Here is a 24,626-nt window from a genome sequence, read left to right as displayed (position 1 = left end):
TGTTAGCTTCCTTACCTGCTAATCCAGTACAAGAGGAGCAAGATGATATATTCTCTGATCATACTCTGCCTGGACCCTCAGGTGTTTCTAAGCTTTTAAGCCTACACCTATTGAACAACCTTCTGCGTATGATATCTGGTCAGATACTTCATCAGAATTCTCATCGGAGGAATTCATGTCTGATCCCTCGCCGCCTCAAGCTAAGAAACAATCCCCGCCAGAGGACTTTTCATTTTCTACCTTCATCCAAGAAATGGCAGATTCTATACCATTCAAACTGCAGACAGATACCGATGACAGACAACAAACTCTAGAAATACTCCAGTTTGTTGATCTTCCCAAACATACTCTTGCCATCCCTATTCATGAAGTTCTGCTGCAGTTACAGCAACGCATCTGGGAACATCCATGCACTGTTCCTGCAGTAAACAAAAGTATAGATGCTACATACCTCGTGCAGTCTGCACCAGGCTACCAAAAGCCTCAGCTGCCCCACCATTCGGTGGTCGTAGAATCTGCACAGAAGCGTTCCAGGCGATCTCGGACCCATTCCTCTATTCCTCCCGGGAAGGATAATCGATTCCTCGATCAAATGGGTTGAAAAATCTATCAGGGAGCCATGCTCTCTTCGAGGATTTCAGCATACCATCTCTATATAATACAACACCAGAGAAACCTCTGGAAGCAAATAGAAGAGTTCATACCATCCCTACCTGCGCAGTACCAAGAAGCAGCGCAGAATATTATTACCAAAGGTTTAGATACCGGCAAGCACGAGGTGAGAGCCGCTTATGATGCTTACGAAACAGCCTCAAGAATTGCTGCTTCAGGAGTTACTGCTTGGAGGTGGGCTTGGCTCAAAGCATCTGACTTATGGCCAGAGGTGCAAGACAAACTTGTTGACCTCCCTTGCCTGGGTGATAATCTTTTTGGCACTAACGTGCAGGACGCAGTATCCCAACTACGCGAGCATATGGAGACTCTGAGGCAATTATCCTCTCTTCCGCATGATACACATGCTACTCGCAGACCTCCTAGACGGGACACCAGATGGCCATTTTATCGACAAAGGAGATATTATCCTCCATCATCCAGGCCACGGCCTCCGAGTCTCAACAGCGACCACAACAGAGGCACCAAAGAACACCCAAACCTCAACCTCCTTCTCAAACGGGACCTGCAACTGGATTTTGAGGTTAAGTCCAGAGAGCAGAGCCCCTATTCCAATCCCTATACCACTCTACCCGTGGGAGGAAGACTTTCCAAATTTTACAGCACTTGGACATCCATAACATCAGACCAATGGGTCCTCTCAATTATACACAGAGGTTATCAACTCAATTTCATAACCATTCCTCCAGATTGTCCACCTCGTCATTCCCATCTCAGCAAAGCTCATTTGCTTCACTTACAAACGGAATTATCCACTCTTCTGAAAGCAACGGCTATAGAACCGGTGCCCCGGTCTCAGCAGGGCGGAGGATTCTACTCCCGTTACTTCCTCATTCCAAAGAAAACCGGAGGCTTACGACCCATCATAGATCTCAGGAATCTCAACAAATTTCTAAAAAAAGAAAAGTTCAGGATGGTTTCTCTAGGCACCATACTTCCACTTCTACAAAAAGGGGATTGGCTTTGCTCTCTGGATCTTCAAGACGCTTACGCTCACATTCCAATATTTCCTCCTCATCGCAAATACCTACGCTTCATGGTAGGTCATCAACATCTACAATACAAAGTCCTCCCATTCGGACTTGCATCAGCTCCCAGAGAATTCAAAAAGTGTCTAGCAGTACTTGCAGGTCACTTGCACAAGGAAAGTGTCCATGTATTTCCATATCTAGATGACTGGCTCATCAGAAGTCAATCTCAACAAGGAGCTCTAACTTCTCTCAATCAAACGATTGCTCTCTTTCACTCCACGGGATTTCTCATAAACTATCAAAAATCCCACCTAACACCGTCGCACCAACTTCAATTCATAGGTGAAGACTTGGACACTATCATGTCAAGAGCCTTTCTGCCCAAGGATCGAGCAGAGACATTATCCCTGTTGGCAAGCTCGCTTCGCTCAAAGAGACAGGCAACAGCTCATCAGTTTCTAACCTTACTAGGCTACATGGCCTCCACAGTTCATGTCACTCCTATGACAAGACTCGCCATGAGAATAACCCAATGGACATTGCGATCTCAATGGATTCAAGCCATTCAGCCACTACATTATCCAATTCAAGTAACCCACCAGCTACGTTCCTCTATCCTTTGGTGGGCAAACAGGGACAATTTGCGCAAGGGCCTACCCTTCCAACAACCAATCCCACAGATAACATTAACTACAGATGCATCCACCTTGGGTTGGGGAGCACACATTGACAATCTCCAAACTCAAGGGACTTGGACAAAACTCAAAGCAACATTCCAAATCAATTTTCTGGAACTTCGAGCTGTACGTTATGCGCTGCATGTGTTCAAGGACTGCTTCTCACACAAAACTGTTCTCATCCAAACGGACAACACAGTTGCCATGTGGTACATCAACAAACAGGGAGGTACGGGCTCGTATCTCCTTTGTCAAGAGGCTGCACAGATTTGGGCCTGGGCCCTGAATCACTCAATATTCCTTCGGGCCTCTTATCTGGCAGGCATTCACAACGTAGTGGCGGATCGACTCAGTCGTCAATTCCAACCACACGAGTGGTCCCTGGATCCCTCAGTAGCGACCAGGATATTTCAACTGTGGGGACAACCGACTGATAGACCTCTTTGCATCACCTCTGAATCACAAAGTGCACAACTTCTGTTCTCTACACAGACAGAAGAACCAGCCAGCCAAGGACGCCTTTGCTCGCCCTTGGAACTCAGGCCTACTATACGCGTATCCTCCGATACCGCTAATAACCAAAACTCTAGTGAAGCTACAACAGGACAAGGGGTCCATGATACTCATAGCCCCATATTGGCTTCGACAAGTATGGTTTCCCACACTTCTAGACCTCTCAGTTAGGGATCCCATTCGCCTGGAAGTAACTCCCACTCTCATAACTCAGGATCAGGGTCGGTTGCGCCATCCCAACCTTCAATCCCTCTCCCTGACAGCATGGATGTTGAAAGCTTGATTTTACAACCACTCAGTCTTTCAAAAAATGTCTCTCAAGTGCTTCTGGCTTCCCGTAAACCTTCCACACGAAAGAACTACTCTTCCAAATGGAAAAGATTTACTATATGGTGCAGTCAAATGAAGATAGACCTTTTCACCTGCCCCACAACCACTCTCTTAGACTACTTATACCTATTTTCAGACTCTGGTCTCCAGACGTCATCTGTAAGAGTACATTTAAGTGCAATCTCAGCGTACCATAACAAGATTGGAGATGCTCCCATATCCGCACAACCTCTCGTCAGTAGGTTTATAAGAGGTTTAACTCAGCTTAAACCACCAATTCGACCACCAGTCACAGAATGGGATCTGAATTTGGTACTAACAAGACTCATGCGTTCTCCTTTCGAACCCATAGATTTCTGTGATTTAAAATTCCTCACATGGAAGACTATCTTCCTCGTAGCCATTACATCAGCTAGGAGGGTCAGTGAGTTACAAGCACTTGTCACATACGAACCCTACACAAAATTCCTGCATGATAGAGTGGTTCTCCGTACGCATCCAAAATTCCTTCCTAAGGTAGTTACGGAATTCCACTTGAACCAATCCATTGTTTTACCCACATTTTTTCCAAGGCCTCATTCTCACCAAGGAGAAACAGCCTTACATACCTTGGACTGTAAATGTGCTCTAGCATTTTATTTAAACCGCACTGCAGTCCACAGGAAATCCAATCAACTCTTTGTTTCTTATGATCCGAATAAACCGGGTAAAGCAGTGGGTATACATACTCTATCCAATTGGCTAGCAGATTGCATACAGTTTTGCTACGAAAAAGCGGGCCTTCCTCTCCAAGGGCGAGTAAAGGCACACTCAGTAAGAGCAATGTCAACTTCAGTAGCACACTATCGTTCAGTGAAATGGAAAAGGTTTGCCTTGTGGTGCAGGCAGCAGAGTATTGATCCTTTCTCCTGCTCCACAGGTTCCCTGCTTGATTACTTATACCATCTTTCGGACTCTGGTCTCCAGACTTCCTCCGTACGGGTACATCTAAGTACAATCTCAGCTTACCATAACAAGATAGGAGATGCACCTATTTCAACGCAACCTCTCGTCAGTAGGTTTATGAGAGGTTTAACTCACCTTAAACCACCAATTCGGTCGCCAGTCACAGAATGGGACCTGAATCTGGTCTTAACAAGACTCATGCGTTCTCCTTTTGAACCCATGAATTCCTGTGATCTTATATTTCTCACATGGAAAACTATGTTCCTCATAGCCATTACATCAGCTAGAAGGGTTAGTGAGTTACAAGCACTTGTCACGTATTCACCATATACCAAATTCCTACATGACAGAGTGGTTCTTCGTACACATCCAAAATTCCTTCCCAAGGTAGTTATAGAATTCCACTTGAACCAATCTATAGTTTTGCCCACATTCTTTCCAAGGCCTCATTCTCACCAAGGAGAACGGGCCTTACATACCTTGGACTGTAAACATGCGCTAGCATTTTACTTAAACTGCACTGCAGTGCACAGGAAATCCAATCAACTCTTTGTATCTTATGATCCAAACAAACCGGGGAAAGCAGTGGGTGAACATACTCTGTCCAACTGGTTAGCAGATTGCGTACAGTTTTGCTATGAAAAAGCAGGCCTTCCTCTCCAAGGGCGAGTAAAGGCACATTCAGTAAGAGCAATGTCAACCTCAGTAGCACACTATCGTTCAGTGCCAATTCTTGACATATGTAAAGCAGCAACATGGAGTTCTCTTCACACCTTTGTAGCTCATTACTGTTTGGACAACAAGGACGACAAGATTCAGCCTATGGACAATCTGTCTTAAAGAACTTGTTTCCAGTTTAATCCCAACTCCTACTACATCCAACCTGCTGTGATCTTTGGCTGCCTTATTTTCACCAACAATACTTTAGTGTTGCTTCACTACAAAATGACTCAGCCTCTAGCTTGCTAATCACCCATATGTGAGGACTAGCATCCTGCTTGTCCTGGGATAAAGCAAAATTGCTTTCCTTGTAATAGGTGTTATCCCAAGACAGCAGGATGTAGATCCCATGAAACCCACCCGCCACCCCGCGGAGTTGGGTCTCATATATTTTATTATATTATTTTGCTAACGCTTATTGCTACATACGAGACTGAAGAGAGACCCCTGTGGCAGAGAATATCATGGCATGCTCAGAGGCCTCACAGGGCCAGTCAAAAGTTTCTAGAAACTTTGACAGAAAGTTTTCCCGCAATAGGGCTCCGTCAGTGACGTCACCCATATGTGAGGACTGCATCCTGCTGTCCTGGGATAACACCTATTACAAAGTAAGCAATTTTGCTTAATGTTTATTGATTGGACATGGGCCTATTAGGTGACTTTTAAATGACATATTTTAATCAGTTTCTTTTTTAAATTGCAATCACATGAGAGAGCCTTCACATCATTCTGCACTCTGTAATTTTCTGTGTCTTTTATAATAGTGAATGATTGTTGATCCTATAAATGAGTTATGTATATTTGCCACAATTATCTTTTTTGCCTGGTACAGTGACTGACAATATCGCTGACCAATCCATCCCTGAGGAAGGCTTCAAACACAGCTTGTGTTGGGTGTTATTTTTCTTTGGGTCTAGTAAATTGAATTAATGGAATACCTAGTCTTAGTCATATAGTATGTGGCTAATTTTCATTATGATTGACAGGATAAGTTTGGCATTTTCTCTTATTTATTTATTATTTTTATATACCAACATTCAATCTGAGATATCACATCTGTTTATATTCAGGTACTGTAAGCATTTCCCTATTCCCAGAGGGCTTACAATCTAAGTTTTGAACCTGAGACAATGGAGAGTAAAGTGACTTGCCCCAGGTCACAAGGAGTGACAGCGGGACTTGAACGCTGGTCTCTTTGTTTATAGCCCACTGTGGTTAGAGCACTGCTCTAGCCCACTGCTCTAATCACTAGGCTATTCCTCCTCCCTAATACCTCTTATATTTTAATGTTACACATAAGGCAAAACAAAATGTTTTAAAAAATGTGGGAGACCTTATGATTAAATTCAAGAGCCATTTTTAATGCTTTAGTGACACAGTAGGCACAGTGAGACAGCATTTGTGAAGCTCTTTATATGACAGTTCTCCAAATATCAATCTAAAGGGGTCATTTTCCAATTCACGTTATGGCGTTTTCGCATGCGTTAAGGTGTTTTCGCATGCGAAAAGCACCATAATGCATGCTGTGATGCAAATTTTGAAAAGGGGAGGGATTGGGGTGGAGTCGGGTGTGGCATTTTTGTAAAAGTGGGCTGGCTTCACGAAGCCATAACGCATGATATCACACATTTTTAATTCCAAAAATAACTACACCTTTTTCATTGGCATTAAGCTGCGCGATATGCCCATAACACAAATAGGAGGAAGGGCCTGAGATGTGAGAAGGAAGGGAGGAGAGGGAGAGAGAGAGAGCGCCTCTGGGGGTGGCACCATAGTAAGCAGCTATTTATGCTACTATAGGAGGCCCACCTAGTAATTCAAGGTGAGATTTAAGTAGTAGTGTAGGGGTTAGGGGCCACTTTGATATGCAGAGTGAGACATATGAACAGAACAGTGCACTCTTGTGAAGATTTGATGTCTTTCAGAGTGAGGAAACTCACAATGATGAGATTTGTACAATGTTGTCTCAACCTAGCTTGATGAACTCTCTATGATAAAAAGGCTATTACCATAAAACATGCCCCTCTTCTTATTGCATGCGATATTTTGATGAATCTAGATCTAAGATACTTAATAATTTACTTATAATTTTGACTATGAGTTTTCAATCGTCTGTTTTGAGGTCTACTTATTTACGTTTATAAAGATTTTTAAAACATATTTTGGTTGCCAGTGTTGTATTTTATGCACCTATATTCAAGTTTGAGTTATCCCCATCAGAGCGCCCCTCAGCTAAGCAATGTAGGCTGATAAGGAGATGCTTCCTGTTTCTGCAGCCCGCAGAGCAATGACTCTACCTCATTCGGACCATGTAGGCTGATTAGGATATACTTCCACCTCCTGAAGCCCATGCAACAATGACTCTACCCCTAAGCCAGGCCATGTGGCTGATAAAAGACTGTTTCCATCTCCTATATACAATACAATCTCTTCTAGGGCTGTGCGTGACTCATGCTGATGTAATTTCCCTTTGCCCATTCCACTTCTTGAGCCAGTGACACAGGAGCTGTAGAAAGGGATGATAAGCCACAAGTTGCTTGGGAACCACAGGTTGCTGATCTGTTCTAGAGATAAGGAGAATCAGAATCATCAGTCTGATTTTTTGGGTACTATAATCAGAGCATGATTTCAGGTGATTTTTTTTTTTTTACCCAAAAAAACTTTTGTGTCAGTGCATAGGACATGTGAAATATTCTCTCTCTATAAGTGTAATACAAGTGTAAGGTAACAGGACAGATAATTAGAAAATATATTTCTTCCAAGCAAAGGTGTTTATACAAGTATTGTGTATCTTCATTGTCATTATTTGGTATTTTTTTTACAAGTTCGAAGAAGATTTTGCAGATTTTCAAATAAAAGTTCAAGATTTGGACAGAAGATTGGGGTCCATAATTTGTCAAGCCTTTGATGACTGTACTAGCATTGAATCTGCTAACAAGGTAGGGATTTATTGATCAGTTTATGCTTGCCTTTGCCATGCTATGTTTTGAGTAGTTTAAAAGAGTGTACTTCATAGTGTTATTGGCAAAAATATGACATTGTACCAAGATAAGACAACATAATCATTTTTTTTTTTGATTAACACTTTTATTGCTGAGATAAACATTACAAACAGAAAAACAATTTCAATCACGACAGCAAGTTATCTGATAAGCAATGAAATGCAATACAACATCAGGTGAATGAAAACCTTTAGTTCCCCCCCCCCCGCATGCTATATACTGTTAGCAAATCTCTGAGCGAAGCTCCAACTAGCTCCGGCAACGTGTCAAAAACCAAGGTGAATGTACGAATAGATATATTCCAAAAACTATACTTGAAAAGTCAGCGGTCTCCAGCATATATATGGTTCCCAAACTTGGTTGATTTTGGCAAGACGATGATGTTTCAGTGCCGTTAATCGATATAGGGTACAGGCCTTGTCCAAGCGTTGTAGAAGTTCAGCCGACGTGGGTGGATAAGCTCGCTTCCAATGGTAAGCAATCTCCATTTTGGTAGCCGTGCAAATGTGGTGCATTAATGTTTGGGCCGCTGTGGTAAGAGAAGACTCCGGAAAGAATAAGAGCGCCTGTGCCGCAGATAGAAGGCAAGGTGTTTTAAGTAGGTCAGACAATAACTGGGAAACATAAGACCATAAGGGTTTGATGAGTTCACAGTCCCACCACACATGCAAATAAGTCCCAACGTGCCGACAATTACGCCAACAAAGAGGATCCACTCTGGGGTAATAGCGATGGAGCCTGGCGGGAGTCAGATGCCACCTATACAATATCTTGTAATTAGCTTCAATTATCCTAGCAGAGACATTACCACGGGAAATAGTTGAAAATATAGTTGTCCAGTCCTCTTCGGAAACAGAAATCTGTAGGTCAGCCTCCCAGGCAGCCATATGAGTATGTTTACTGAACGGTTGCACAGCCAATAGATGCTAGATTTTAGAGATGAGGCCCAACATAATCATTTTTAATTAGAAATTAGAAATTATTGTTCATTAATTCTTTTCACTCACAGAGTTTTCACCAATAATCAAAACAAAACTTAGTATATAGTTTTGCTTTGACTATTGCCCAAAGAAAAACTACCCACAGAGATTTGAGACTGCTTTCTCTGTGGACAAGCAGGATAATAACAGCCACACAAGTAGAATGACATAATCTGAAGGCACCGAGATGGAAAAGCTCTCTGAGCTCAGAAAGACTAAGAAGGTGTTCCTGAGCATATATGGGAAGCCATGCAGCTGCCCACCACGCGAGTCTCCTGAGTTTTTTCTTTGAAGTCTTGTGAACAAACATGAATTAGCTCTCAAAAATATTTTTTCAGCTGTTTGTCATAAGAACATAAGAACATGCCATACTGGGTCAGACCAAGGGTCCATCAAGCCCAGCATCCCATTTCCAACAATGGCCAATCCAGGCCACAAGAACCTGGCACGTACCCAAAAACTAAGTCCATTCCATGTTACCGTTGCTAGTAATAGCAGTGGCTAATTTCTAAGTCAACTTAATTAATAGCAGGTAATGGACTTCTCCTCCAAGAACTTATCCAATCCTTTTTTAAACACAGCTAAACTAACTGCACCAACCATATCCTCTGGCAACAAATTCCAGAGTTTAATTGTGTGTTGAGTGAAAAAGAACTTTCTCCGATTAATTTTAAATGTGCCACATGCTTACTATTATCTGAAAGCGTAAATAACCAATTCACATCTACCCGTTCTAGACCTCTCATGATTTTAAACACCTCTATCATATCCCCCCTCAACCGTCTCTTCTCCAAGATGAAAAGTCCTAACCTCTTTAGTCTTTCCTCATAGGGGAGCTGTTCCATTCCCCTTATCATTTTGGTAGCCCTTCTCTGTACCTTCTCCATCGTAATTATATCTTTTTTGAGATGCAGCGACCAGAATTGTACACAGTATTCAAGGTACGGTCTCACCATGGAGCGATTCAGAGGCATTATGACATTTTCCGTTTTATTCACCATTCCCTTTCTAATAATTCCCAACATTCTGTTTTCTTTTTTGACTGCCGCAGCACACTGAACCGTCAATTTCAATGTGTTATCCACTATGACGCCTAGATCTCTTTCTTGGGTAGTAGCACCTAATATGGAACCTAAAATTGTGTAACTATGGCATGGGTTATTTTTCCCTATATGCATCACCTTGCACTTATCCACATTAAATTTCATCTGCCATTTTGATGCCCAATTTTCCAGCCTCACAAGGTCTTCCTGCAATTTATCACAATCTGCTTGTGATTTAACTACTCTGAACAATTTTGTATCATCTGCAAATTGGATTACCTCACTCGTCGTATTTCTTTCCAGATCATTTATAAATATATTGAAAACTAAGGGTCCCAATACAGATCCCTGAGGCACTCCACTGCCCATTCCCTTTCACTGAGAAAATTGTCCATTTAATCCTACTCTATGTTTCCTGTCTTTTAGCCAGTTTGTAATCCACGAAAGGACATCGCCACCTATCCCATGACTTTTTACTTTTCCTAGAAGCCTCTCATGAGGAACTTTGTCAAACGCCTTCTGAAAATCCAAGTATACTACATCTACCGGTTCACCTTTACCCACATGTTTATTAACTCCTTCAAAAAAGTGAAGCAGATTTGTGAGGCAAGACTTGCCTTGGGTAAAGCCATGCTGACTTTGTTCCATTAAACCATGTCTTTCTATATGTTCTGTGATTTTGATGTTTCGAACACTTTCCACTATTTTTCCTGGCACTGAAGTCAGGCTAACCGGTCTGTAGTTTCCCGGATCGCCCCTAGAACCCTTTTTAAATATTGGGGTTACATTAGCTATCTTCCAGTCTTCAGGTACAATGGATGATTTTAATGATAGGTTACAAATTTTTACTAATAGGTCTGAAATTTCATTTTTTAATTCCTTCAGTTCTCACAGGACAAGCAGGATGGTAGTCCTCACATATGGGTGACATCACAGGATGGAGCCCAATCATGGAACACTTTTGTCAAAGTTTCCAGAACTTTGACTGGCCCCTATTGGGCATGCAGCATGGCACTAAACCTGCAGCCAGCAGGGGTCCCACTTCAGTCTTCTTTTTTCCACGCAGCAGTAGCCCCATGGTTAAGGAGCTCCACAGAGATTCCTGACAGGAATTTTCCTCATGGAATTACTACAACTTTTCTTACCCCACAGGGGTCCCTCTTTCAATTTTTTCAAGCCGCGGTACTCCGGTAAGTTTTCTACCCATTTTCGATCGATTCCCGTTGAGTTTGGCCCTCATGGCCTACTGGTCGTCGACCGTACCGCGGCTCAATTGTTTTCATAGCCATGGCGTTGGAGTTCCGTCGGTGCCCAGACTGCAATTGCACCATGTCCATAACAGACCTTCATAAGGTCTGTGTAATGTGTCTCGGATGTGAGCACAATGTCCTGACCTGCACCAAATGTGCCCTAATGACACCAAAAGGTCACAAAGCCAGAATGGAGAAGATGGAACTTCTCTTCCGTGCTCAAACCCCGACGCCGTCTATTGCATCGACGTTGTCAGAACCGGCACCATCAACTTCGCGCCAGTATAGACCACCGACCGGTGACCATCCAGCATCGATGACTTCTCGGCCTTCAACCACCTCTACTCCCCCTTAGGACCGAGGGGATCGTAGAGAGAAACATTGCCACTGACATCGGAAGTCTTGGACCATCGAGGGAGCGAAATCATTGACCTCGCCATTGTCCGAGCCGCCGTCGAGGAAACCCCGTCCAGAAAAGGCACCGACTTTTGCAGTGACCGGGTCACATAGGCAACCCTCACCCGAAAGGGGATTGGGAGCCGCGACTCTGCCTTTAATGGTGGTCCCTCCGGCTATGCCTATGCCTCCTTCTTGTGTTCCGGAGCCGGGGCTGCTTGCTCCAGGTCTCCGAGAAGAACTGGACCGGCTGGTTCAGGAGGCCATCGACAAGGCGATGCATTGACTCCAAGTTCCTCCGGCACCGACACCGTTACCGATCGTGGAACAGACCACTGACCCGATTCCAGCAGCGTTGGCACCGCTGCTCTCGAGGATGGAAGAGCTCATTGCCACTTTTCCACCGATGGATCCCGGGTCACCGATTGGCTCCGATGCCCACTCTGCTTACCTTGTCATCAGGAGGAGAAACACCATTCCGCATCCCTCTATCGGGAGTACTACCGATGCCTAAGCCATTGATGCCGATGCGTCCATCGGCGCCACTGATTCATTCCTTGATGCCCTCGATGCCTGCACCAGTGCCTTCAATGCCTTCATCGGTGCCTCCAATTATTCCTTCGGAGCCTAGACCAGGACCTTCAGGGATTCATAGAGGGGCAGGTGCTGATTCCTACGATATCTAGACAGATGATTCTTCACTAGACACCAATGATCTGCCTTCACCACCTTCTCCTACTGAAAGCATTCTCCTCCAAAGGACCTTTCCTTCATAAATTTTGTGAAGGAGATGTCTGAATTGGTTCCCTTCCAATTACAGACCGAACAAGATGACAGGTATCAAATGATGGAGCTGTTGCAATTCCTGGATGCTCCCAAAGAAATAACCCCCATCCCTATTCACCAAGTTCTTCTGGATCTCCTCAAAAAGAACTGGGAACACCCTGGCTCTGTTGCTCCAGGCAACAGGAAGGCTGACACCACTTATTTGGTACAGTCAGCCCCGGGTTTTCAAAAACCTCAATTGGATCACCAATCTGTTGTTGTAGAATCTGCCCAAAAGAGGGCAAAGAGATCAAAACCTCACACTTCCTTTTCCCCCAGGCAAGGAGCAAAAGTTTCTAGATGCTATTGGTCGTCGGGTCTTCCAGGGCTCAATGCTCATCTCCCGAATCGCCTCTTATCAGCTCTATATGACCCAATACAACAGGGTCTTATTTAAGCAGATACAAGACTTGACAGACTCCCTGCCTCAGCAATTTCAAGATCAGCTCCAAACCCTAGTAAACAAGGGTTTTGAGGCAGGCAAGCATGAGATAAGATCATCTTACGATATCTTTGACACTGCTACCAGGGTATCTGCAGCTGCTATCTTGGCAAGAAGATGGGCCTGGCTCAAGTCTTCGGACCTTCGCCCTGAAGTGCAGGACAGATTATCCGACTTGCCCTGTGTAGGAGACAATCTGTTCGGCAAACAGATTCAACAGAGGGTGGCAAAACTCAAGGACCATCATGAGACCCTGAGACAGCTCTCTCTGATGCCTTCTGAGTACTCTTCAAAACAGCCTTTCCGAAAAGACACTAAGAAGTCCTTCTTCCATCCGAAGAAATCCTACCCGCCACCGGCTAGAACTCGCTCTACGAGACCATTTCAAAAAACCCAGTCTCCTCAGATACGAAAACAAAAGCCACAAGCAGCTCCTCAGCCGGGCCCTGCTTCCGGTTTTTGACTCCTGCATAGAGAGCAGCAGCCAACTTCCACTGCCTCACATACCAGTGGGAGGTCGATTGTGCCATTTCAACAACAGGTGGCACTCAATCACCACAGACCAGTGGGTCCTAGCGATAATTGCTCAAGGTTATCATCTCAACTTTCTCTCCATCCCACCGGACTCCCTACCTCTACTGACGTGGAGAACATCCAATCACTCCAACCTTCTGGAACAGGAGGTCTCCCTCCTTCTCCAGTCCAAGGCAATAAAACCAGTACCCTACTCTCAGCACGGCCTAGGGTTCTATTCCCGGTACTTCCTAATCCTCAAAAAATCAGGAGGTGTTCGTCCAATTCTGGATCTACGTGCCCTCAACAAGTACCTCCATTGAGAAAAGTTCAAAATGGTAACCTTGGGTTCTCTTCTTCCTCTTCTACAAAGAGGAGACTGGCTCTGCTCTCTAGATCTCCAGGACGCATACACTCATATTGCGATAAATCCATCTCATCGCAAATACCTAAGATTTCTGGTAGGCCCCCAAGCACTATCTGTTACGCTTGGGCAGTGATCCAGTGTAGTGAACACCACCTTCAAGAGTGACTCCAGGTGGAGAGAGACAGGGATAACTGGAAGGTCTCTGATGATGGCTGGGAGAGAAGTGTTGTGGCAGGAGTGTATGGAGCTGGGTGATGGCTGGTAAATGGAGCAGAGTACTTGCTGGGAACAAAGTCTAAGTCCAGGCTGGGTCTAGGCAGGCGGCAGGCAAGCAGAGTCAGAGTCCAGGCAGGGTCAAGGCACCTAGTAGCAAGGCAGAGAGCCCAAAGGCCACACACACATGGCAAGGCAGAGGGCCCGAAGGCCACACACACACGGCAGGGCAGAGGGCCCAAAAGCCACACACACACATGGCAGGGCAGAGGGCCCGAAGGCTACACACAAACACACGGCAGGGCAGAGGACCCGAAGGCCACACACACACGGCAGGGCAGAGGACCCGAAGGCCACACACACACGGCAGGGCAGAGACAAGGCCGAAAGGCCCGAGGGCCACACGCACAGCAAGGCAAGGTAGGGCAGAAGGCCCGAAGGCCACACGCACAGCAAGGCAAGGCAGGGCAGGGCAAGGCAAGACAGAAGGCTAGGGCAGGGAGCCCAAGAGAGCTCGATGCCGAAGCACTCGAGTTAAGGGTAGGCAGGGCTATAAGGAAACCTCCAGGACATAGAGCAGATGGATTGGGCCAGCCAGGAGAGCTTGCTCTAGAAGGACCCCTGGTGGTGAGGCGGATGCATAGCAGCCATAGCCGTAACAGTACCCCCCCTCCTCAAGGCCTCCCCCTCCTCCTGGGTCCCATCTCTGCTGGGGGTACAGCATGAAAAAGTCCAACCCCTCCTGGGGTACAATGGCAGGTTCACTCCCCTCCTGAGGAGAAGTGATGAACTCTACCCCTTCCTGGGGCGGCAAAGCAGTCTTAAACCCCTCCCGGGGTGAAATGATGAATTCTACCCCTTCCTGGGGTGGCGAAGCGGTCTCAAACCCCTCCTGGGGTGACCAGGTAGTCTCAAACCCCTCCCGGGGCGACAGCAGAGCGGCAGGCTCAGACGGCTGAGTAACAAAGTCCTTCAGCAAGACAGGTTTGGACCCCTCCCGGGGCGACAGCAGGACCGGTTCGGACCCCTCCCGGGGCGGCAGCAGGACCAGTTCGGACCCCTCCGGGGGCGGCAGCAGGACCGGTTCGGACTCCTCCGGGGGCGACAGCTGGGCCGGTTCAACAGGCTCAGACGGCTGAGTAACAAAGTCTGTCAGCAGGACTGGTTTGGACCCCTCCGGGGACGGTAGCAGGACCGGTTCGGACCCCTCTGGGGGCAACAGCTGGGCCGGTTCAACAGGCTCAGACGGCTGAGTAACAAAGTCTGTCAGCAGAACCGGTTCAGACCCCTTTGGGGACGGCAGCAGGACCGGTTCGGACCCCTCCGGGGATGGCATCAGGACCGCTTCGGACCCCTCCAGGGACGGCAGCAGGACCGGTGCAGTTTGCAGGGTAATGGAGTCTGTTACAGATTGTTCACCGGTGGTGGATGTACTTGTGATGGAACAAAGGGAGGATAAAGGCTGGACAGCAAAGGACTTGGTGAACAGAGCTGGATTCTTAAAGCCTAGCTCACGATTCTCTGGTTCAGAAGTGTGGACATGCAGCTTGTTAAAGGAACAGGCAGCTCTGGAACGCCTTAAAACACAGTTCGTTAGTCGTCTCTGAGCTGCAGCTGAGGGAAGCAGAGCTCTGCTAGGCTTAATCAGTTCACTCTGTTTTAGAGAAACCTGTTCCTGAGGTTCTGGCATGGGTGTCACAGAAGCCTTCCTGACCAGGTAAGTCCTAGGTTTTTCTGGGAAAAAAATTGTTCTTTTATGAAAAGATTTCTGCAGGGTTTCATGAAGGAATGTCTTAGTTGAGCCAGAAGCAGAATACTAGTTAGTAGAGCTGACTGTTTTTTCTAATGAAACAGCTGGTCCTAGAGCTGAGCAACAGGGGCAAGGTTTGCCTGGCGGTAACAGAAAAGGAATACAGGAACATTTCCACCATTCTGGTTTTGGAGTCAGACAATTTAAACATTCCTGATAAACGGACACATTCTTTTTATGACATTTGCTGCAAGACCAGTGTTCTTGATCTGTAAGCTGACAAGCTAGACAGTTCTGATAACTGGGATAATTCAAGGTCTGACAGGAATTGCAGGTATAAAACTTTTGAGACTGAAGCATGTCGTGGTCTGTAGAAAAAAAAATTGACTCATCAGGTTGGCTCAGGGTTCTATCTCTCTCTCTGGAGGGTGGCTTCGGCATACTGTTATGCTTGGGCAGTGATCCAGTGTAGTGAACACCACCTTCAAGAGTGACTCCAGGTGGAGAGAGACAGGGATAACTGGAAGGTCTCTGATATTGGCTGGGAGAGAAGTGTTGCGGCAGGAGTGTATGGAGCTGGGTGATGGCTGGTAAATGGAGTGGAGTACTTGCTGGGAACAAAGTCCAAGTCCAGGCTGGGTCTAGGCAGGCGGCAGGCAAACAGCGTCAAGGTCCAGGCTGGGTTGGAGCTGGCGGCAGGCAAACAGTGTCAAAGTCCAGGCTGGGTCAGGGCAGGCGGCAGGCAAACAGCATCAAAGTCCAGGCTGGGTCAGGCAAGCAGAGTCAGAGTCCAGGCAGGGTCAAGGCACCTAGTAGCAAGGCAGAGAGCCCAAAGGCCACACACACACGGCAAGGCAGAGGGCCCGAAGGCCACACACACACACGGTATGGCAGAGGGCCCGAAGGCCACACACACACACACGGCAGGGCAGAGAGCCCGAAGGCCAAACACACAGCAGGGCAGAGGGCCCAAAGACCACACACACACATGGCAGGGCAGAGGGCCCGAAGGCCACACACACACGGCAAGGCAGAGAGGCCCGAAGGCCACACGCACAGCAAGGCAAGGCAGGGCAGAAGGCCTGAAGGCCACACGCACAGCAAGGCAAGACAGAAGGCCACACACAGCAAGGCTAGGGCAGGTAGCCAAAGAGAGCTCGATGCCGAAGCACTCGAGTTTAGGGTAGGCAGGGCTATAAGGGAACCTCCAGGACATAGAGCAGATGGATTGGGCTAACCAGGAGAGCCTGCTCTAGAAGGACCCCTGGTGGTGAGGCGGATGCATAGCAGCCATAGCTGTAACACTATCAGTACCGAGTGCGTCCATTCGGCCTCGCGTCTGCACCACGAGTCTTCACAAAATGTCTCGTAGTAGTTGCAGCGTTCCTCAGGACTCAAGGTGTTCACGTCTACCCCTATCTAGACCAGTGGTTCTCAACCGGTGTGTCGCGACACCCCAGTGTGTCGCCAAGAACACGCAGGTGTGTTGCCACACTTCCCGGTCCCTTGCTGACTCAGCTGCTCCCAGGTCCTCCTCCGCCCGGGCTTAAAATGCTGTCAGCCCGGGCGGAACGCGGAAGAACAGGTGGCATCAGTGGCACCGGCATGATCTCTTCTTCCCGCCTCCCTCCCCCCCCCCCCCCCCCCCGCAGCCCGGAAGCAGAAGTGGTGAGCAGCAGGTGCGTGCGCGGGAAGAAGAGACCATGCTGGTGTGGTCAGCTTCGGCCCGAAGATCAGAAGAGAGCCGCGGTCTGAAGAATGAGCAGCGCGGCTTGGAGGAAAATAAAGAAGAACGTCAACCCCCGCGGCTGATTGGACTCCTTTCTCCTCGCAAGGGCTGAAAATGAAGGAAGTTAGGGTTGGCAGGAGGCTGCTGCTGCCGCGAGTTCCCGGGAGGGAGGGAAGGAGGGAGAGCGAGTGAATGAGCAAGCAAGTATGTGTATTTGAGATCCTGTGTGTGTATGTGTGTGTGAGATAGCATGTATGTGAATGATTGAGAGCCTGTATATGTGAAAGAGAATATGTGTGTGATTGAGAGCCTGCCTGTTAGAGAGACAGCATGAATGTAAGTGTATGATTGGGAACCTGTATGTGTAAGTTTGTGATTGAAAATCTGTTTGTGTGAAAGAGTATGTGTGTATGTTTGAGATCCTTTGTGTGTGAGAGAGATTATGTCTCTGTATGATTAAGAGCCTGTGTGTATAAGTAAGAGAGAGATCATGTGTGTATGTGTGTGATTTGAGAGCTGGTTTAGGTGAGGGAGCATGTGAGTATGTGATTGAGAGCCTGTGTGTAAATGAGAGAAAGAGAGAGAGCATGTTTGTAAGCATGTGAATGAGAGTCTGTGTGTGAGAGAAAAAGACAGCATGTATGTGTGTGATTGAAAGCCTGTGTGTGTAAGCGTGAAAAGATAGCATGTGTGTAAATGTGTAATTAAAAGCCTATATAAGTGAGAGAAAAAGCATGTGTATGTGAGTGACAGAGAGCATGTGTATATAGGTGTGTAATTGAGAGCCAGTGTGAGAGAGAGCGCTGGTATGTGACTGAGAGAGAGGAGAAAGTTCCAAGCAAACCACCCCTCCTCCTGCTAATTCAAAACAATCTCAGGACACCTGGATATCAAATGTTCCCAGGTATGCAGAGCAAAACATTTTTTGTTTCCTTATTATTTTTCATTACTGGGACTTTGTGTCTGCTATTTTGAAATATTTTATTGGTATCTAGAAATTTTTGATATGAGTTTTTAATTATTGGATATTCCATTCATCAGCCCTTTTGAAATAATCTGTTCTTTTTGTTAGTATGATTTTACTGCTATTGATTTTATATTTCTTGATTTGTTTTATGAGGACTGGTGATGTTTCTCTTTTTCCTTTGTTACACTGCATACAGAGACTCTGGCTTGTTGCGGTTTCCAATTCAGTTTTCGTCTGCATGCTTCTAGTTATGTGTTTTGGTCTCTTTATTCCTTGTTAGGTGAGGGTCAGCACATGTGATTCAGGTGAGGTTTTCTGCTGGCGTGTAGTTTCTATGTAGGGCTCTATAGCAGCCTGACTTGGTCTGTTTTCCTAATAGGAGATGTATTGGTGTCTTAAGGCCTGGTGTAATATTTTCAGTGTTGCCTTTTCTTAAGTAAGGTGGTTACTGTTAAGTGCTGGAAGCTGGTGCTGTTCTGGTATGGGAGGTTTACTTTTTATGCAATTTCTGTTCAGACAGAATATGTATCTTTTCCTTGTGTCATTCTTAACAATAAAAATAATTACTGGACCTTTATTTTTTATTTCCGCCATGAATTGTAATGAGCAGTGTGTCACGCTGTGAGCGTGGTCTGCCAGATATGTCACGATGGGAAAAAGGTTGAGAACCACTGATCTAGACGATTGGTTGATCAGGGCTTCCACTCAGCAAACTGCTCTGTCGTCCCTACATCTCACCTTACACACTCTGATTTTGCTAGGATTTCTCGTCAACTACTTAGTCCCATCTCAAACCTTATCATTCATAGGGGCAGACTTGGGCACCTTGCAGGCAAAAGTTTTTCTACCTCGACAACGAGCTCTCACTCTCGTCTCTCTCGCACACCAGCTGCAGTCTCAGCGCTACACGACTGACTCTAAGGTCACAATGGACTCAATGCATTCAGCCCCTGTCGACCATTGTCCATGTCACCGACTCACTCCGTCAGTCTCTCGCCTGGTGGAAAAATCAGATCAATCTCCTCCAAGGCTTGCCCTTCCAGGCTCCAGACCCTCAAATAACCACTGATGCTTCCAACATCGGCTGGGGAGCCCATGTGGCCAATCTGCAGACACAAGGAACTTGGTCTCCAGAGGAAGCCAAACACCAAATCAATTTCCTGGAGCTTCGAGCAATCAGATATGCTCTCGGAGTATTTCAGGATCGCCTCTCCAACCAAGTCATCCTGATTCAGACGGACAACCAGGTGGTCATGTGGTACCTCAACAAACAGGGAGGGACGGGCTCCTACCTACTGTGTCAGGAAGCTGCGCAGATATGGGCAGAGGCCCTCTCCCACTCGATGTACCTCAGGGCCACCTACTTGCCGGGAGTGAACAATGTGTTGGCGGACAAGCTAAGTCACGCATTTCAACCGCACGAGTGGTCTCTCAACCACTCAATAGTGGACTCGATCTTCCAACAATGGGGTTACCCTCAAATAAACCTCTTTGCGTCACCTCAAAACCGCAAAGTAGAGAACTTCTGCTCTCTCACTCGCAGCCAACACTATCAGCCACGAGATGCGTTCTCCCTATCATGGGCAACCGATCTCCTATATGCATTCCCTCCACTTCCACTACTCTCGAAGACTCTCAAGAAGTTACGTCAGGACAAGGGAACCATGATCCTGATAGCACCTTCTGGCCACACCAAGTGTGGTTTCCAATAATGCAGGATATCTCCATTCGCAGGCACATTCCCTTGGGAAAGGACCCGCTTCTGATTACGCAAAACGACGAGTGCCTGCGCCACCCCAATCTCCAAGCCTTGTCCCTGATGGCATGGATGTTGAAAGGTTAATCCTTTAGCCACTTAACCTTTCTGAATCAGTTTCCCGTGTCCTGATTGCTTCATGGAAGCCTTCCACGAGAAAATCTTATTCTTACAAATGGAAGATGTTTCAGTCATGATGCTCTTCTCAATCCCTTGACCCCTTAACCCCTTAACCTGTCCAATCACGAAGTTTCTGGACTATCTCTGGCACTTGTCAGAGTCAGGTCTAAAAACTTCCTCCATCACAATGCATGTTAGTGCGGGGGCCACCTTCCATAAAGGTGTCGGGGATGTTCCCATATCAGTACAACCCCTTGTAACACGTTTTCTGAAGGGCTTGCTTCACCTCAAGCCTCCACTGTGTCCTCCGGCTCCTTCTTGGGACCTCAACCTGGTTTTGGGTCGACTCATGAAACCTCAATTCGAGCCTCTCCAATCCTGTGAACTTCGCTATCTCACATGGAAAATGATTTTCCTTTTGGCAATCACTTCGGCTCGCAGAGTTAGTGAATTACAGGCCCTAGTTAGCTATCCGCCTTACACTAAACTTCTGCAGGACCGGGCAGTACTCCGCATTCACCCTGAGTTCTTGCCTAAGGTAGTATCAAAGTTTCATCTCAATCAATCCATTATACTACCTACCTTTTTTCCCAGGCCCCATTCCAATCCAGGAGAACAGGCTCTGCATACCCTTGACTGTAATCGGGCTCTAGCGTTCTACCTAGACCTTACAGCTGCCCACAGGAAAAGCACTCAATTGTTTGTCTCTTTCCATTCCATCAAATTGGGGCAGCCTGTGGGTAAGCAGACTCCTCCTGGTTAGCGGACTGCATATCCTTTTGCTATCAGCAAGCAGGCATTCCACTTCAAGACCGTGTTAAAGCACACTCTGTGAGGGCCATGGTGACTTCAGTAGCACACCTACGATTGGTACCGCTTCCTGACATTTGTAGGGCTGCTATCTGGAGTTCTCTCCATACCTTTGCAGCCCATTATTGCTTAGACAAGGCCAGAAGACAAGATTCCATCTTTGGCCAATCTGTCTTGTGCAACCTTTTTACAACTTGACGTACCAACACCCTTCCACCTGCCCGTTAGGGGTCAGGATGCCCTCTACCAAATTCCACCCCAATCCTTGTGCCTACTGCACATCTTGGGTACATTTGGTGCATTTCTCGGACATCCTCAGCTCGGTACTCACCCATATGTGAGGACAACCATCCTGCTTGTCCTGTGATAAAGCATAAGGTGCTTACCTGTAACAGGTGTTCTCACAGGACAGCAGGATGTTAGCCCTCACAAAACCCGCCCGCCACCCTGCGGTGTTGGGTTCGTTTTCTTATTTTGTTTTTCGGCACTTCCTATAGCTTTAAACAAGACTGAAGGGGGACCCCTGCTGGCTACAGGTTTAGTGCCATGCTGGGCATGCCCAGTAGGTGCCAGTCAAATTTCTAGAAACTTTGACAAAAGTGTTCCATGATTGGGCTCCAGCCTGTGATGTCACCCATATGTGAGGACTAACATCCTGCTGTCCTGTGAGAACACCTGTTACAGGTAAGCAACATTTGCTAACTCTGGGGTTTATACCATCCGGTCCAGGTGATTACTACTCTTCAGTTTCTCAGTCAGGTCTACCACATTTTCTAAGTTCACCGTGATTTGGTTCAGTCCATCTGAATCATTACCTATGAAAACCTTCTCCAGTACGGGTACCTCCCCAACATCCTCTTCAGTAAACACCGAAGCAAAGAAATCATTTAATCTTTCCATGATGGCCTTATCTTCTCTAAATGGCCCTTTAACCCCTCTATCATCTAACGGTCCAACTGACTCCCTCACAGGCTTTCTGCTTCAGATATATTTTAAAAGTTTTTACTGTGAGTTTTTGCCTGTACGGCCAACTTCTTTTCAAATTCTCTCTTAGCCTGTCTTGTCAATGTCTTACATTTAACTTGCCAACATTTATGCATTATCCTATTTTCTTCTGTTGGATCCTTTTTCCAATTTTTGAATGAAGATCTTTTGGCTAAAATAGCTTTTTTCACCTCCCCTTTTAAGCATGCCGGTAATCGTTTTGCCTTCTTTCCACCTTTCTTAATATGTGGAATACATCTGGACTGTGCTTCTAGAATGGTATTTTTTAACAATGACCACGCCTCTTGCACACTTTTTACTTTTGTAGCTGCTCCTTTCAGTTTTTTTCTGTTTTTCTCATTTTATCAAAGTTTCCCTTTTGGAAGTTTAGCACGAGAGCCGTGGATTTGCTTACTGTCCCCCTTCCAGTCATTAATGTTATGCTCAGGCTTGTGATCCCTTGGGCCGACGGGAGGATGGTATACCTTGCGGAAGATCCATAGGTTCTCTCGGGTGGCGAGGCAGAGCAGAAGATGAGACCAGCTGACCCTCAGCACTGGAGACTGAGGCGACTGCGGAGGCAGATGAAGAGACGAGGAGCTGTGTCTTCACCACTGGAAGCCTGCTGTCCCCCCAGGAGGAGCCCGTAGGGACCCGGACCGCTGGGACTTAGGCGGGCCCTTGGAGATGGTAGTCCAGAAGAAGTCCAAGGTCGAGTGCCAGAGGGTCGTTGCTTACCAGTCCGAGGTCACGCACCGAGGGATCACCACTTGCCAGTCTGAAGTCACACACCAGGGAATCACCACTTGCCAATCCGAAGTCACACACCAGAGAATCACCGCTTGCCAATCCGAAGTCAGGAACCGGGGACACCGAGACATAACAGGAACAAGGATCCAAAGCTCAAGGAACTCACCGAAGCAAGCAGACTAGACAGCGCTGGAGAACATTGCCAAGTCAGTGAATGAGCAGAGGAAGCCTCTCTTTATACTTCCCCTGCTTAGGCTGATCAGGAACAGGTGAAGCTGGTTAAAGGGATCAGGTCCCTTTAAATCTGTGAAGGAGGCGCGGCCTTGAGCCTAAAGATGGTGGCGGCCATCTTTGATTTCCCCCGCGGAGGAGAGAGGCTGCTGGACGCTGCGAGGAGGGAACAGGGACGGCTCCCCCTGCAGCGAGCAGCACCGATGGCAGTGCCGGAGCGACAGCCAGAGTCAGTGCCCTCCCCCAGGGCTCCCACGGTGGGGGACCGCCACGGGCAAGGTAGGGGACCGCGGTCGTGGCCTGCCACGGCCGCGGAACACAACAATTAATTCAAATTTGATCATATTATGATCACTATTGCCAAGTGGCCCTACCACTGTTACCTTTCTCACCAAATCCTGTGCTCCACTGAGAATTGGATCTAAAATTGCTCCCTCTCTCGTCGGTTCCTGAACCAATTGCTCCATGAAGCTATAATTTATTCCATCCAGGAATGTTATCTCTCTAGCGTGTTCTGATGATACATTTACCCAGTCAATATTGGGGTAATTGAAGTCTCCCATTATTACTGCACTACTAATTTGGTTAGCTTCCCTAATTTCTCTTAGCATTTCACTGTCAGTCTCACCATCTTGACCAGGCGGACGGTAGTATACTCCTATCACTATAGTCTTCCCCGACACATAAGGGATTTCTACCCATAAAGATTCAATTGTGCATTTAGTTTCCCGTCGATAGAAGGGCTGAATTAGCCATGCTGTCATGGGATCTGTCAATCAGGTCTGGGAGGCGGAGCTTGTCAAAGCAGAGATCAGAGCTTTGCTCTCTGCGGCTGCACGTGTGTTCCCGTGCAGGAAAGTAACAGAATCTCCCCAGTCTGTTCTTTCCGCACACGGGATTGCACGCGGAGCTGTTCTTCTCCTCAGCGTTAGAACATAAAAGATGTCAAAATCGGGGTTTAAACCCTGTAATTGCGGCAAGGTAATGTCGGTCACGGATGGCCATGTCCGATGTTACCGATGCCTAGGGCCAGATCACAATCATGAAGATTGTGAATTTTGTTCGAGGATGTCTCAGAGAGCCCTGAAACAATGGGCCTACAGGCTTCAGGAACTCTTTGCCTCACCGAAACCATCAGAGGCTCATTCGTCGCCTGGCCCTGTAATCTTACCGGCTCCCTCAAAAAAGAGGGCATCATCGTGGGATCCTCAATCCTCCAATCTTGGAGGTAAGGACGTGCCAAGCCGGCAAGGGCTATGGGATTTCAAACAATCCACAGAGCCAAAACCACCGGCACAAGAGACACTGGCACCAAAAATGGCGGCGCCAAAGACTTCTGCGTCTAAGATGCCTTATGCGCATAAACCAAATACGGCGCATAACACTTCTGTGCCTGACAAACTATCGGCACACAACACTTCTGTGCGCATGGCGCCGAAGACATTTATGCGCATGGCGCCGAAGGACCCTGCGCGTACGGCGCAGAAGATTTCTGCGCACAGGGTGCCGAAGACATCAGTGCGCATGGCGCAGAAGACACCTGTGCGTGCGATGAAGGGAAAATCTGCGTGCACAGAGCCAAAGTCACTTGCGCGCACGGCGCCGACCATATCTGCGCTCACGGCGCCGACAACACCTGTGCGCCTGGTGCCAAACATGTCTGTGCACAT

General features: G+C 47.0%; 1 protein-coding gene across 1 annotated transcript in view; it reads left to right on the top strand.

The window, feature by feature from the left end:
* Positions 1–24,626, top strand: part of DNAH17 (dynein axonemal heavy chain 17) — a 1,486,981-nt gene that overhangs the window by 166,667 nt on the left and 1,295,688 nt on the right. Inside the window, exon 10 of the mRNA XM_029599137.1 lies at positions 7,654–7,767. Within this exon, the coding sequence (XP_029454997.1) occupies positions 7,654–7,767 (114 nt within the window). The remainder of the gene's footprint in view (positions 1–7,653; positions 7,768–24,626) is intronic.

Source organism: Rhinatrema bivittatum, chromosome 4 (assembly GCF_901001135.1).
Source record: "Rhinatrema bivittatum chromosome 4, aRhiBiv1.1, whole genome shotgun sequence".
In the NCBI taxonomy this organism is placed as follows: Eukaryota; Metazoa; Chordata; class Amphibia; order Gymnophiona; family Rhinatrematidae; genus Rhinatrema; species Rhinatrema bivittatum.
The sequence above is the reverse complement of the archived record's forward strand: the minus strand, read 5'-3'. Positions and strand labels throughout refer to the sequence as shown.